This window comes from Eschrichtius robustus, chromosome 5 (assembly GCF_028021215.1).
Source record: "Eschrichtius robustus isolate mEscRob2 chromosome 5, mEscRob2.pri, whole genome shotgun sequence".
NCBI classification, from domain to species: domain Eukaryota; kingdom Metazoa; phylum Chordata; class Mammalia; order Artiodactyla; family Eschrichtiidae; genus Eschrichtius; species Eschrichtius robustus.
The window spans coordinates 139,263,107-139,277,168 of NC_090828.1; the positions used below are offsets into that span (position 1 = coordinate 139,263,107).

The window sequence follows — 14,062 nt, forward strand, 5'->3', positions numbered from 1 at the left end:
GCGCGCTGTGGGTGTCTCACGGGGTCTCCTGGGCACTGTGCGTGTGGGAAGGGCCGGTTCCTCAGGGCTCTGACCCCCTGGGTGTGGGACCCTGTGGCCCTCGTCTCTCTTCTTTCCCCAGCAAGGCACGTACTACCCCCAGCCCCTGTATGCAGCACCCCCTCACGTCATCCACCACACCACAGTGGTGCAGCCCAACGGCATGCCGGCGACGGTGTACCCTGCTGCCATCCCTCCGCCTAGAGGCAACGGCGTCACCATGGGCATGGTGGCGGGGACCACTATGGCCATGTCAGCGGGTGAGTTCTTGGCCCTGGGGTGCCTGCTCTGTGATGGCATGAGGGCTGGGGGAAGGGAGAGCCCACCAGTACTCTGACCCTTGGCTTTGACTTTTCATGGCTAGAGTTGTATGGAAGGACATCTGATCCTTTTGGGAAGAAATGGCACGTTATATTTTTCTTTACCTCCCCTCCTTTCTCTTCCTTTTCCTTTCAGTTGAGACTGGAGTGTAGGGTTTAGAACCATGAACCAAGTACCTTTTCCATAGACCATGACTGAGTAGCCCTCTCCAAATTTGATGGGGCCACTTTTTTTTGGTGAGCTGAGTCACTTGGCTGTAGGGACAAGGAGTGACCAGATTCCTATGGTGAGCTTGGGCAGAAGAGGGATACTTTGTGATGTGGGGGGCTGGCCCTCTCGATCCTTCCCTTTAGTGTGGGATACCAGTGCAGGCCAAGTTGTCTGAATGGGGATGTTTTCATTAATCTAGGAAAGCCGGTCTTGTGTTCATAGAGATAACAGCTGCCTGTAGAAATCCTTTGGCGTACATTGACTTTATTTCCCAAGGCTTCCCCTAGGTCTGGAAAATAAACCACAGAGAGAAGAGACCCGTGGCTGGAATGGGCCTGTCTCCGTGGAACCCTGGAGTGTTTGAGGGCTTGACTGAATGTCTAGGGATTAGGTTACCTCCTATGGGCATGTGAATTGTCTGTGGTGAGGGGCCAGGTACACACAATGCATTTGGTTGCCCATGGCTGGGTCTTTAAAAAATATATATATATATTGTTCCCTCTTTGTTTTCCTAGACTTTAGTATAAGGAAAATGTGTCAGGAGAGAACGGTGTTTCAGGATACCATGTGTGTTTCTGCGTAGAGTCTCTATTTTATTTGATTTTCCCATACTTACCCGTGAAGGCAGAGGAGAGTCTGGCACAGATAGAAACTGTGTGTTTGAGGCACGTGGAGGGAGGGCATGGCAGGCCCTGGTGTGGGTGCAGGCAGGAAGGAGGAGGAGAGAAGGGCTGCCAGGTGAGGCTGTTAGGTTTGAGGTGGTGCTTGTCCATAACTGGACACAGCTGAGTTTTCTGCAGTTATAGGGAAAATATGCTTAGCTTAAGGTACTCAGAAGCTCATGTAGTTGGGAATCTCCCTCTGCGTCCCTCTCTCCCTCTCTTCCAGTTATTTATTACCACCATAACCATTTCCAAGTGTACAGGTCAGTGGTGTTATCACAGTGTTGTGTCACATCTCCAGAACTTTCTCGTCCTGCTTAACTGAAGCTCTGTACCCATTAAACAGCTCCCCCTTCCCCTTGTCCCAGACCTGGCAGCCACCATTCTCCTTTCTGTCACTATCCATTTGACTCCTCTAGGGACCTCATATAAGTGGACTCAGGCGGAATTTGTCTTTTTGTGACTGGCTCATTTCACTGAGCATAATGCCCTCAGGGTTCATCCGTGTTGTGGTATGTGACTGATTTCCTTCCTTTTTAAGGCCGAATAATATTTTTGTTTTCTTTTTATCACCTCATCTGCAAAAGTAATTCGGTATGCTTGTATGAAGGGGAGGCCCAAAGGCTTCTGCAGATATGCTATCCATGCGAGCTTGCTGTGTTTATACAGCTTTGACTTGTATATAATCAAGAGTTCTGAGAGCATTGTGGGTCAGAGCCATCCCCTCTTCCTGTCTGCCTCCCGCCTTGCCACGGGGGTCGGGTGGGAGCTCCCCTGTAAGAGGGAGCAGTGGTGGGGTGCTGCCCTCCACTGACATGCCTGCTCTTCCTTCCAGGTACCTTGCTGACTGCCCACTCCCCAACTCCTGTTGCCCCCCACCCCGTCACCGTGCCCACGTATCGGGCCCCAGGAACGCCCACCTACAGCTATGTGCCCCCCCAGTGGTGATCACCCTGCAAACGTAAGTGACTGGTGAAGCTCGGGGCCAGCTTGTGACTAAAGTGCTTCTTTTAAATTTTATTTATTTATTTATTTATTTATTTTTATTTTTGGCTGTGTTGGGTCTTCGTTTCTGTGTGAGGGCTTTCTCTAGTTGCCGCAAGTGGGGACCACTCTTCATCGCGGTGCGTGGGCCTCTCAGTATTGTGGCCTCTCTTGTTGCGGAGTGCAGGCTCCAGATGCCCAGGCTCAGTAATTGTGGCTCACGGGCCTAGTTGCTCCGCGGCATGTGGGATCTTCCCAGACCAGGGCTCGAACCCGTGTCACCTGCAATGGCAGACAGATTCTCGACCACTGCGCCACCAGGGAAGCCCCTAAAGTGCATTTTTTTAAGAGGAGAATGGGAGATCTGTGTCAGTTTAAACACTGCCAAGAAAAATGCTACCTGATGATCCAAAGGCAATGCAGCATTTAAATTTTTGTCCTTCTTGGGACTCTACAGAGGAAAGAAGAAGGAAACCATTGAGTTCTTGCTGTGCACCCCCTGCACTGTGTTCCTTACCTGGGCTGTGCTCTAGTCTCCTGCCCGTCTCCTGCAGGAAGTAGGGCTCCAGTTGTAACTGGAAGTCTCTGGGGTCCGTGGGAACCAGCACAGTTGCCTCTCTTGCTGCTGCCCTTTCTTGTCCTAGTGGATCTCCTCCTCCTCCAGTTGAATGCCTCCTTTTCTGAGCAGTGGTGCCAGAGGAGCTGTGTGTGACTGTGTCCGTCTTTCTCCCCACCCCCCAGGTTTGCGGATGGAGCTGTGCAGTCACATCATGGAGGTTCCACAGCTGGTGCTGCAGGCCTTGTGCCTCCAACCAGGACTTTCTTCTTAATGCTCTCGACACTTAGCTAAACACTACTACGGCCGGCCCAGCAGGTCCCAGCGCCCTCAGTCTCCAACTGACTCTGTGGGTTGGTCTTAAAGCAAATCCTGTTTGGTGGGCTGCCAGGCAATTTTTTAGCTAACTGTAATGATAAAAAGGGAGTGTTAATCTGTTCTGAATCATATCTAGTTGAATGCATGTTAAAAAAAAAAAACACAAAAACAAAGCTTGCTCAATCTACCTGCAGTGACTGATGCAGAACCATCATATGCAAAATCCAAAGGAATGGAAAAGTATTTTACAACTTGTATCACTAATGCACTGTTGTAATGTATGCAGAGTCTTAAAGTTATAAGTGTTAAAGTGAATTTCTTCATAGAGCATCTGAAATCTCTTTGATGATTCTTCAGCCTTTTGGGGTTGACGTGGGTTGCCAGTTGGAAATGTGGACTTCTAGTTTCCAGCCATCTGTTCCTTTTGTGCAGACTGCACTGGGAGAGAGTTGCAGGGATGGGGAGAGTGTGGGGAGGCCACCGCTGCTTGGGGTGCAACCAGGTTAATGGCTTTCTCTCCATTTAGGCTTGTGGGGTCAGTGAGATGTAGATGTGCTTAGGGATTACCGTGAATCCAGTTAGGGACACAAGGTGGTTTATGTATCAGCAAAGCAATTTTCTCTGCTATATAAATTTTCATTACAAATCTCTTACAGATAGAGATGATGCTTTCTATATGTTTAATGGAAAAGTCCTATGTAGAGCGATATTATTTTCCTGGGATGGAAGATATGTGAAAGAGAACCAGCCACACTTGGAGAAGGTATTGGCCTCTCCTTTATTTAGCTTAGAAAAATCATTCCTTTTTTCTCCCCCCAGCCGGGGGAAATGTTTGAATCACCTGAAAACATACGTAGGCATTGTTGTTCTCCCTCCCACAAAGAAGGGCAAAGACTTCATTCAGCTGTGTGTTATGAAGAAAGTTGTATATTTAAGAACTTTTAAAAGGGAACAGAACTTTATTGGATATTGATTGTTCCTTGTAGAGAGGCAGGGCTGTGGCTGTGTTTCGGCCCATGCACTTCATGGGGACTTGTCCTCTGAGACCATCTGGAGGGGACTCGTGGAGATGGCTGTGGGGAGGTGTGAGGGAAGGGCTGGCGCCTGTTGTCTATGAGCCCCTTCGGCCATCTCTTCTTGCGGCTGAGGATACTCGGCACAAAGCACGTGTGGACAGCAAAGGGCCAGGCAGCCTCAGAACGTGTTTGCCTGCCGGAACTTATTACAGAAAGGATTTTGTGTTTAAAATCTGAATATTGTACATAAGAAACCAAGAGGATTTTTTTTGCCTAAATGTGCCCAACTTGTATCGATGGGTGTGTGTGTGTGTGTGTCTGTCCTCAGATGAAGTCAGAGGGGGTGGGGGGTGAGGGCTGTTCCCTTTCAGCGATCTGTCAGGGGCGGGGTGCCCCTGCTCCACCCCGTCGTTGTTTCAAGTGCTGTGGGCCTCAGGTGGGGAGGGCACTTTACTCTCCTTACGGCTCCGGCAGCTGGTCAGGGCTCCGGCACTGGGGTGGCATTCAGCCCTGGATGGTGAGTGGGATACCTGACCCCTGAGCCTTTGGTAACCTTATTTTTTATAGTGAGTACTCTTCATAATTTTCTTTTTCACATTTTATTTTATAAGAGTTTTAGGAATATTTTTGCATGGATCATTGTAAACAGAAGATTTATTTCTAATGTCTGTAACATAGTGTGTTTACTGATAAGTACTTTAAATTGCTTCAAGAGCACTTAACCCACCTTTGTATGTGTGTATTCGTGTGTGTGTGTGTGTGAGTAGCAGCCATTTACCCCAGGCACACTGTGTCCACTTCTTCAACTCTTTGTTGATAATTGCATCTGTACAGTGGACGGTTTGTAACATCAGTATGTTCTAATGGTTCCAGGGGCTGGACAGAGAAGTTGGTTTCCCCAGTTTAGCGTAATAAGTTAGGAGAAAATAAGAGTTTAGTGTATGCTTTTTAAACGTCCCAGTGTGCGCACCACAGACACACACATGCCACTACCTGTAAGGGTTGGATTCATTTGAATTCAGGAGGAAGTTATGAGAAATTATATGGGCTGTTTCTTGCAGCTTGCCTGAGACTTGGCATACACAGGGTGAGTGTTTTCACGAGCACTGAATTAAATGGTGTTTTCAAGAGAAAGAAAAGAGTGGGTTTCGTTTTCTCCCCATTTACATCAGCTTTATAAACACTTTCCCCCCTGTAATTTCTGAAAAAAATCTTATTTCCCTTTTGTGAAGTTGAGTTGGGAGACTTCATCAAATACCTTTGCATTATGGAATACATCTTTGTGGAAATCTTTTCAATTTTGAAACTATCGGCATCAGCTATCAAATATGGGAGGTAGATCTTGTCTAGCAGGTGAGAATCTGGATATAATGAATAGTAACAAAACTATCATATGTTGTAATTTTAGCAGCATTTAGTTCCAGTAAAATTAACTAAGGAATAGAGCTTCTGTTATAAAGTTGCATAATTTGATATCCTAAGCACAATAGTAGAACAGAGAAATTTTGCATTTTTTATATGTGACATTCCTAATTTGAGAGTCTTTCAGCTAAATTACAGTTATTTTAGAAGTTGAGACAGGCAAGTAAAGGAACTAATTCCTATAAACATAGGTATCATCATGGATATTTTAAAAAAATTTTATTCTACAGCCTTCCCCTAAGGTTTAGAAGGTATGTTTCTCTGCTTAGGGAAATCTTGTTTGGATCTGGGCCGGGTGACTGAACATTTCACGATGAGTGATGGTCCCATCATCTTGCTGCCTTTGAGAACTGAGGCCAGCATCCGGGCCAGGGCCATTCATGGTGACAAGCACAGAAGCACTTCCAGAATCTTTTATGTCTCTTGTGTTCAATCTTTTCTCAACATTCTTATTGGTTTGGTTATTAGGCCTACCAGTTGTATTACGTGACTCTGTTTCTTGAGTGCTATGCAAATGTAGTATTTACAGGAGCCGAGTGTGGTCCTGAGCTGTGGGCTGGACAATGGTCGGTACGCGCCCTGCCCTTCCCAGGCTGGGCATGCAGTGCCTCACTCCATCTGCTGGCATCGGCACTTCAAACAAGAGGAAACAGATTCTTGGGGCTTGGGATGTACTAATCTCTGGTAGTGCTGTCCTGCCAGCAGGTGGAGAAAGGATGGCAGGCACCAGACGCATCAGTACTGGGGCCTACTTTTTAAGAAGGAAACCCAGACTTGTCCTTTGTAAACATTTGGAAACAGTATTACTCTGACCAGTTGGGCCACCTTCTCCCTATCTGGCAGCTAACGGCTGGACACCCCAGTTCTTGCCAGCCTGGGCATTGCCCAGACGGGACGCCTGCCTGACATCCTCTGGCCGTGCAAGGGCAGGCTTAAGGGTGTGGGGCTTGAGGTGGGGTACAGCTTCTGGTTCTTCTCTTGGTGCTTTCTAAGGACGGGGTGTGTCTCTAGAGAGGAGTGGTTGGCATGGGGGAAGGGTGGCCTGCGTGACTCTCCTCTCTAGCACATTTCACATGTTGGTGTGTTTTTTTATCCTGAGCTGTTTGTTACTCAACCTGAGCTTTCTGAAAGGAGCCTGCAGAGGACACGCTGCAGAGGAGGGTCTGATCTTTTCAGGTAGAAAGTTGCAGAGTTGATCTTACATGTTTCAGAGGATTTGTCTCTTTCCCCACCCTATTCACTTGAAGAACAGAAAACCTCTGGGGTAGTCTTATTTGAATCCCCGGGATCAAACGTCAAGTCACTTGGGACAGGGAGACGGAGGAGAGGCTGGCATCTCTGTGCAGGGAGCCTGCAGTGAGCTTCAGGGGATGCTGTGCTCTCAGGATTGGTGTGTTGGAGATGACAAGTGTCTTGTCTTGGCCTCCTGAGCCCTGTTGGAGTCTCCTGTAGGTCCTCGTGCAGACCAGTGGTCGGTAGACTAATTGGGCTGGACCTGAGGCCAGCTCTCATGTGTTCCTGGCGGGGTTACTGTGATGGCCGCTCAAGAGAGACCCCAGGGAGCCACTGTCACTGACAAGGAAATTTTTTTTTTTTTTTAAACGATTTTGGAATACTGTTTTTTTTTTTTAGACCGTTCTCATAGTACTTTTTTAAAACTTAAGTCAGCATTGTCTTCCAGTGTTAAAGGCCCCCCTCACCTCTGCATTGAACTTAAAAAGTGTCAATCAATACAAAGGAATGGAACACCCATCCTGAGCCAATTCCATTATGTGTATATTCGTACTATTTTAATTTTTTATGCAATCTGCTGAGTAGATGAGCTCAGATTTAAAATTCTTAAAAGCACGTTTATTGTAACAAGACTTGTTATGTATTAATACTGCAGTTTTCAATAAAGATTGAATTGTGTTGCATATTGTGATTTTCATGATTTTTCCCCATAGGTTTTGTCTCCAGGTGGCTTGGCCTGGATGGAAGGTGTAGTGTCTCTTAAGTTAGGAAATCCAGGGGTTTCAGGCTCAGCCCCAGTGACCTGGGCAGTGTGTACGGGTGTGAAGGTAGCAGGTTGTGGGGAAGGGGAGGGAAGCCACCCTTGTTCCTCCTCTTGTGGTCCTGTGGCCTCGGTCCTCCTGGGAGGAAGACACACCCTTCCCCATTTCACCAAGGAGGAAGGTGAGACCCAGAAAGATTACGGACTGCCTGTCCCCCAAACTCACTTCAGCTAAACAGACTGACTCTGGAAGCAGCCAGGGAGGGAGGTGCTGAGACAGCTCCCAGTTACCCTGAGCCTCTGTCCTCCAAAGCCCTGGGGGCCTAGCTCATTCCTCTAGTCGAAGGAAAGGCCTGGGGTGGAAACAGATAAGTGGCGAGGGCACGAGAAAATGCACAGACTCCCGACAGAAAACAAGGGCCGGCAGCCAGGTTATTTTTCACAAGTTTCTTTATGAAATTAAATGTGGTTTCTGGCTTGGAGAGGGTATAGTGCAAGAGTGACTGTACATGCTGCTGAATTCCCAGGGGCCACAGGGGTGGCTCCGTGCCCCAAGCCAGGCCCTGGCCACACTCATTGGTGCCCCTCCTCTGTGGGATGTGGGCTTCCTTCCAACCCACATGCCCACCAGCCTCTGGGTGGGTCAGTCCTGGGTGCCGGGCCACAGAATTCAGTCCTTATGGCTTCTCACACTCACTTAGGGTAAGGCAATCTTTCTGTGTCACTAACAATTCTTTTTCTCTACCGTTAGAAAAACAAAATCTGAACAAAAAATACTGGAACCAGGTTCTGGAATCACCCCACAGCTACAGGTGGACTGCTCACAAACCCTGACAAGTTTTCAGCTGACTATGGTTTTCTTTCCACTATACACAAACAAACACATCACAAGTGAAGAGAGGGTGTCCAGCAGCCAGGAGTGTCTAGAGGGGGACTGGGAAGCGAAAACGGGTGGGCTCTGGGCCAGATGTTTTTGTGGGCAGAATTCCTGGTTCCCATCCACCAGGGACGCAGGCTGCCTGGTCCACCAGCTGGGGGCCTGCACGGAGAACGGGAGGGCAGAGGGGCACACAGCCTGGCTCTGCAGGTGGCCGAAGGCAGAGACGTCTCCTGCCCAGAGAAGACAGGAGCAGGAGCGATGATCAGATGTCCAGAGAAGAGGGTCCAAAGCGGCATTCTCACACGTGGGTGGTTCTGAGCTGTGGCTCCCAGGAGGCCCCGCACAAGCCGAGAGGGTGGCGGGAGGTTCACGTGCTGGGGGCCTGCCTCTCCAGCCAGCGTCTCCAGCGCCCCAGTAGTGGGGAGGAAACCGGGAATGGGGGCACTGAGCACCTCCCACCTCCAGTTTGCATAACAGGCAGAGGAAGGCCGGATGTGGTGAGCCTCCGGGAGGAAAAGCTGGAGGCCCGCCGGCGGGGCAGGTCCAGATGGTGCCATCGGCGGGGCGTGGGCTCACTTGCGGAAGGGCGCCAGCCGGCTGATGCTGTGCCAGAAGGTGGACGGCTTCCGCTTGGGCTCTGCCAGCACCAGGACCTGTTGCTGGGGCAGGCTGGTGGGCAGGGCCGGGTGCTTCTGGCGTGTCAGGTAGTAGGGCCGGCCGAGGGCTGGGCAGGGGAAGAGAGCAGGGGTCGGAGGTGTGTCGGGAGCCGGGTGGCACAGGGCAGAGCCTGTGGGATGGAGCGGGCCGTCCCCAGGCTGCCTCAGACACCCACCCTTGCTCCCCTGGGGCCGACCGCACCCAAGGGCCTGGGCTGCCCTCTGTGGTCTGCAGGGGGCACGGCCAGGGGGCGTGGGAAGGCGTGAGGCCTGGAGCTGCTCTTGGGGCGGCGTTTAACGTTTCTTTAGGAATAGGCTGTTAGTTCCTTGCCAGGAAGCAGCCCTGCCTGGGGAAGTAGCAGCTGGCACCGAGCAGCACCAGTGCTGCTCCCGGGAGCCTGAGGGGCTGGAGAGCAGGAATGTCCACCGTGTCCCTAAGCAGCCTTCCTCACCAGCGGTCCCTCACCACCAGCCTTGGGGAACCCAAACCTGCAGAAGGCAGTGGGCACCTCTGAGGACCCAGGCCCAGCTGACCCTGCTTTGGGCCGGGCTGCCGTGGGGGGCGGTGGGACCACCACCTGCTTACCTTTGGGCTTCCCGACAGCCTGCTGCTTGCTGGCGTTCAGCATGGCCTGCTTCCTCTGTAGCTGGGTGATGGAGAAGCCTGAGAAGGGGCCACAAATGAGAGCCACAGCTGCCCTCCCACACCCCCCTCCCCCCCCACCCCACGGTCCTCTTGTCCTGGCACCAGCGCAGTCTCTGTGTACCCGGCCCTGCCCACAGTGCTCGGGGGCTCAGCGTCCTGCCCCACCAGCCTGTCTCGGCCGCCCAGGCGGAGGACGTGCTCCGCAGGGGTGCTCTGGTGCACCTCTCGGTGGCCTCCCTCGTCGCCCTGCCCCCCCTCGCTCACCCTGCCCGGCTCACCGACGTGGCTGGTGCCTACTATCCTTTCTCGGCCCTGTGGAGGCGGCTCCTTGCCAGATCAAGAACCGACCTGGTTGCCGCCCAGCGTGATGGCCAGGGGCCCAAGGACAGGAGGGGGAATGCCGTGGGGAGATGCCGTGCTCACGTGGGGCAGGGGGAGGCTTCTGGAGGCCGGCGCCCACCTCCCACTCCAACTGAGCAGAGGCTCCCACCCTATGGAGTGTGTGCACGTGCGTGGCGGGGGGAAGTGACCCACGCCTGGGGCCGAAACCACGACATGTCCCGGAGCCTCGCCAAACCCCGAGGTTCTGCCCGTGTGAGACCGGCCTCTCGCGGTCTCAGGGTCATGCCGACTCCCCGGCACGCGGGGGCAAAGAGGGCTGGGTGGGCCCTGACGGGGCAGCCAGGCCAGGCGGGGTCTCGCACCTGCGGGGGCAAGGAGGGCTGGGTGGGCCAGGCGGGGTCTCGCACCTGTCTCCTGGTCCAGCCGCACCTGCTCCCGCTCCCTGGCGAAGGCCTTGAGCCAGCGCTGCTTCTGCTCGGGCTTCCTGGCACACAGCAGGTGGCTCTCCCCCGAGGGGCCGCAGCGCAGCCGGAAGGCGTTCCTGATGCTCACGTGGAGCTCCCTGTCCTTGCCGTCCTCCAGGTCCACCACCTCCAGGCCATCCATGTCCAGTCGGCCCTTGTAGTAGAGCACGTCCCGGCGGAGAAGGTCCTGCCGGAGACGCCGTGAGCCCCCGGCCCACCTGCTTGCCCGGCCCCTCGGCCTGAACCATTCTCCTGACCACATCCAAGGCCCTGCCTCACCTTCTGCCCTGTGCCCAGAAGGGCCGGCAGGCTGCACCCACCTCCCCAGCAGAAAGTGATCTCGGGAGGGAGCGCGAGCCTGGCTCGGCCCATGACCACATGCTGAACCCATGGTGGAGGAGCCGCTCCTTTCGTTCACGGTTACTGGCCGGCCTGGGGGTCTCTAGACACCCAGAGCCTCATGGGGAGGCGGCCACGGAAACAGACAGCAGGCCAGGGCCCACAGTGCGCAGCAGAGAAGAGCATCAGTCTACCGAGGCCAGGCCAGAGCCAGCGCTCAGGAGGGCTGCCCGGCCACTTGCGCCGTGTTTTGAAAGGGGAGTAGAAGCCAGCAGCAAAGAGGACGCCTGGAGGCAGCTGGAACAGAGGACCCCAGGGTTGGGAAGGGGAAGCTGAGGTTTGCAGGAAAAGAGCTGGCTTGAGAAGCGAGCAGGGGCTCATCAGGAAGGAGGGTGTTCTTAACAGCGCTGCGCACTGGTCAGACTCTGAGGGCCACCCTCCGGTCCCTGGGCCACTAGGCTCACTCTGTAGACAGCCCCCTGCTCTGTGTGTGTGTGTGTGTGTGTATGTGTCTCATTTTCTCTGGGCAGCTGCTCCCAGCCCTCGACCTCACTCCCTCCATTCCTGCTCTGAACAGGTCCATCCAGCAGGCAAGAGTGACTCTGGTACCTTCTTACAGTAGATGAGCTGGTGGTCAAAGAGAACAAACATCCTCTGCTGGCTCTTGGCTTGTGGCTGTGTGACACGAGTCAGCTCCCCCGAGTGGATGAGTTCCGAGCTCCTGACCAGGAGATCTTCTCCCTGGGGGACCCAAGGGGAGCCGTGAGCTGAGTGCCCCCATCCTGGGGCTCAGAGCAAGGCTCTGCTGGGCTCTGCGTCCTGCCTCTATTGCTGGCTCTGGAAGCGGGGTCCCTACTGGCCCTGCCTGCCCACGGCCCCCGTCGGGCCGGGGTCTGCAGTAAGCAGCAGGCCATAGATGAAGGGGTTGCTCTTGAAGCCCAAGGAAGTGGGGTGGAGTCAGAAGGCGGTTTGGCCTACGAGTTGGTCGTCTCCGTTAAATGAGGCCCCACAGCAGTCAGTGGCGTGAGCATTTGCAATGTGGCTAATCCCTATCAAGGTGTCATTTAGGTAGAAGATACACCGATTCTGAAGACTTAGTATAAAATCAAGACTGTGACTATTTCACCAATGGTATTTTATATGTGGATTACATGTGGAAATGATATTTTGGATATACTGAGTTAAACAAAGCATCATTAAAGTTAGTTTCACCTGTTTCTTTTTCTCATTTTTAAGATAGCTCCTAACACATATAAAATTCCCTATGTGGCTCACACGGTACTTTGATTGGACAGTGCGGCTCTAGAGAATAATTAGACCTGTCTGGAAGTCACTTCTGAGGCCCGTCTTTTAAAAGGGGTTTAGGAGGTCTTCCTCTGGCTCAGTGTTACTTAGTACCTGAAGTCCTATCATCAGACTTCACACTTTCAGGTGAAGGCCTACTGCGCCCGGTTCCTCCAGGAAAACGCAAACCACAGCCAGGCATTGTTGGCAGCCATTCAGTTTGGGATAAGTGAGTTTGTGAGGGTCCTTGGTCAGGGCTGGGCCTCAGAACCAATCATCAGGAAAGCAAAAGCCAGGCACCCAAAACAAAACACAAATCAAACACTCAGCCCCCCTCTCAGGGAGTCTAATTTCGTATTTCTAGGATGGGGCCTAGGAATCTTGTTTTTTCACAGATTTTACGGTTGGTGGGTGGGGTTGGAGAGAACAGGACAGGACAGGACCATTGCCGTTAGTTCAGGCCTCCGTGCTGCCTTAGAAGACGAGACTGGCCCACGTGAGGGGATTGTGTATGCCAGGAAAATGGAACCAGGAGGCTCCGACCGGTGGCAATCCGTCTCTGGTCACGCTGTGGCAAGCTTGGCCCCTTCTGTTGGGAGCCCCAGAAGTTAACTCGAACTTGGGGGCCCAGCCTGTCCCCGGAGGCTGGCTGGCTGCACCCTGAGAGGAGCATGTGGCATTTTACACGTGCCCTGAGCTCTTCACCAGGAAAGAGGCCAGCAGGCCTGCTCTGGGAGCAGCGCTCAAGGCCTGGGGCTCGGACATGGGCCGGGCTGGCCCGACAGAGGCCCAGCTCTCCCTCCTGACACTAGCTCCTGTTTGCTGGCTCCCAGGAGCATGGCCCCCTGCTTCAGCGCCCTCCTAGATTTCTCAGGGGCAAGCATGGTTTTAAAGCCAAGGCCGAGCCCCACGGTATTTTCTGGGGGTGTTGGGCCCTCACCTCCCAGTCCTCTATGGAGCTCTGCCACTGAGCGATCTTGTCGATGTTTTCAAGTCTCCGTTTCCGTTCGTTGATGAGCTGGGCCACATTCTTCATGGCATGTAAGGCAGCTTCCACGTCCTTGAAATCCCTGGGGCGGAACAGAGGTGGAAGAGGGCTTACGAGATCAAGAGCAGAGAAGGGCTGGGAGCCTCCTGGAGCCCCCTGTGGAGCTGTTTCCCTCTGGGGCTGTGCCCTTGGGCCATTTCTCCACCTGTCAAGTGCATACCCCCATCTTCTCCATAAACGAGGCACAGAGCAGAACTTAATATCCTATTCAACTTCATTCAGCACAGTCCCTCACTGCAAGGACAGCTCATGAAGGCTGGGATTGTTGTACGTTTCGGTCTGTGCTGTCACCCCAGTGCCCGCAGCAGTGCCCAGCACACTATAAGCCTCAACAAACCTCCCCCAGCACCCTCCTACCTGTGCTGGGGGTGCGTGTACTTGAGCAGCTCAGCCAGCTGCAGAGGGTACTTGCAGATCTTCTGCACAGGTGTCAGCAGGAAGCCATCCAGGGAGATGTCGATCATCTTCTGCAGCAGTCGGCAGGCCTCGAAGAAGTACACGTACTTGCTGAGCTTGGCGAGGCGCGAGAGCTCCACGCAGGCGTTGGGGTGGTTGTTGCAGTACTCTGAGTAGATCTGGAAATCCGCTTGCTGTGGGCACAGCTGGAGGTGAGGACGGCTGCCTCCCGCTCCCCCAGGCCACGGGCAGTGTTGGGGAGGAGGAGGGGGCGGGAGGGAGCTCAGGGGGCCCAGGCTCTGTCTACCTACATCTTTGGGCACAAGCTACGCAGAATCGTGCCCAGGGACGTGAAAGACCACAGAAAACTCAGGCATGCGCGTGCCCGTCGCCACCTAGCTTTCTCTGCAGGGCCCTCACCAGATATTTTGACAGTATGCCAGGTTTTTGGGTGAAATCAATGATACTAATAAGGAAGGGATATCA

The 14,062-nt window shown here is 53.1% G+C and overlaps 2 protein-coding genes across 3 annotated transcripts in view; one reads left to right on the forward strand and one right to left on the reverse strand.

Moving 5' to 3' along the window:
* The window catches only part of FAM168B (family with sequence similarity 168 member B), a 37,351-nt gene extending 29,907 nt beyond the window's left edge, over positions 1 to 7,444 (forward strand). For both annotated transcript variants that reach the window (XM_068545335.1, XM_068545336.1), the window contains exons 5-7: positions 122 to 299; positions 2,068 to 2,193; positions 2,958 to 7,444. In XM_068545335.1, coding sequence (XP_068401436.1) covers positions 122 to 299; positions 2,068 to 2,180 — 291 coding nt within the window. In that variant the 3' untranslated portion in view covers positions 2,181 to 2,193; positions 2,958 to 7,444. The remainder of the gene's footprint in view (positions 1 to 121; positions 300 to 2,067; positions 2,194 to 2,957) is intronic.
* Positions 7,445 to 7,953: 509 nt separating this feature from the next.
* ARHGEF4 (Rho guanine nucleotide exchange factor 4) overlaps positions 7,954 to 14,062 on the reverse strand; it is a 125,202-nt gene continuing 119,093 nt past the window's right edge. Inside the window, 7 exon segments of the mRNA XM_068545337.1 lie at positions 7,954 to 9,031; positions 9,034 to 9,125; positions 9,644 to 9,721; positions 10,453 to 10,696; positions 11,458 to 11,589; positions 13,073 to 13,202; positions 13,538 to 13,770. Of these exon segments, the coding sequence (XP_068401438.1) occupies positions 8,363 to 9,031; positions 9,034 to 9,125; positions 9,644 to 9,721; positions 10,453 to 10,696; positions 11,458 to 11,589; positions 13,073 to 13,202; positions 13,538 to 13,770 (1,578 nt within the window). The 3' untranslated portion in view covers positions 7,954 to 8,362.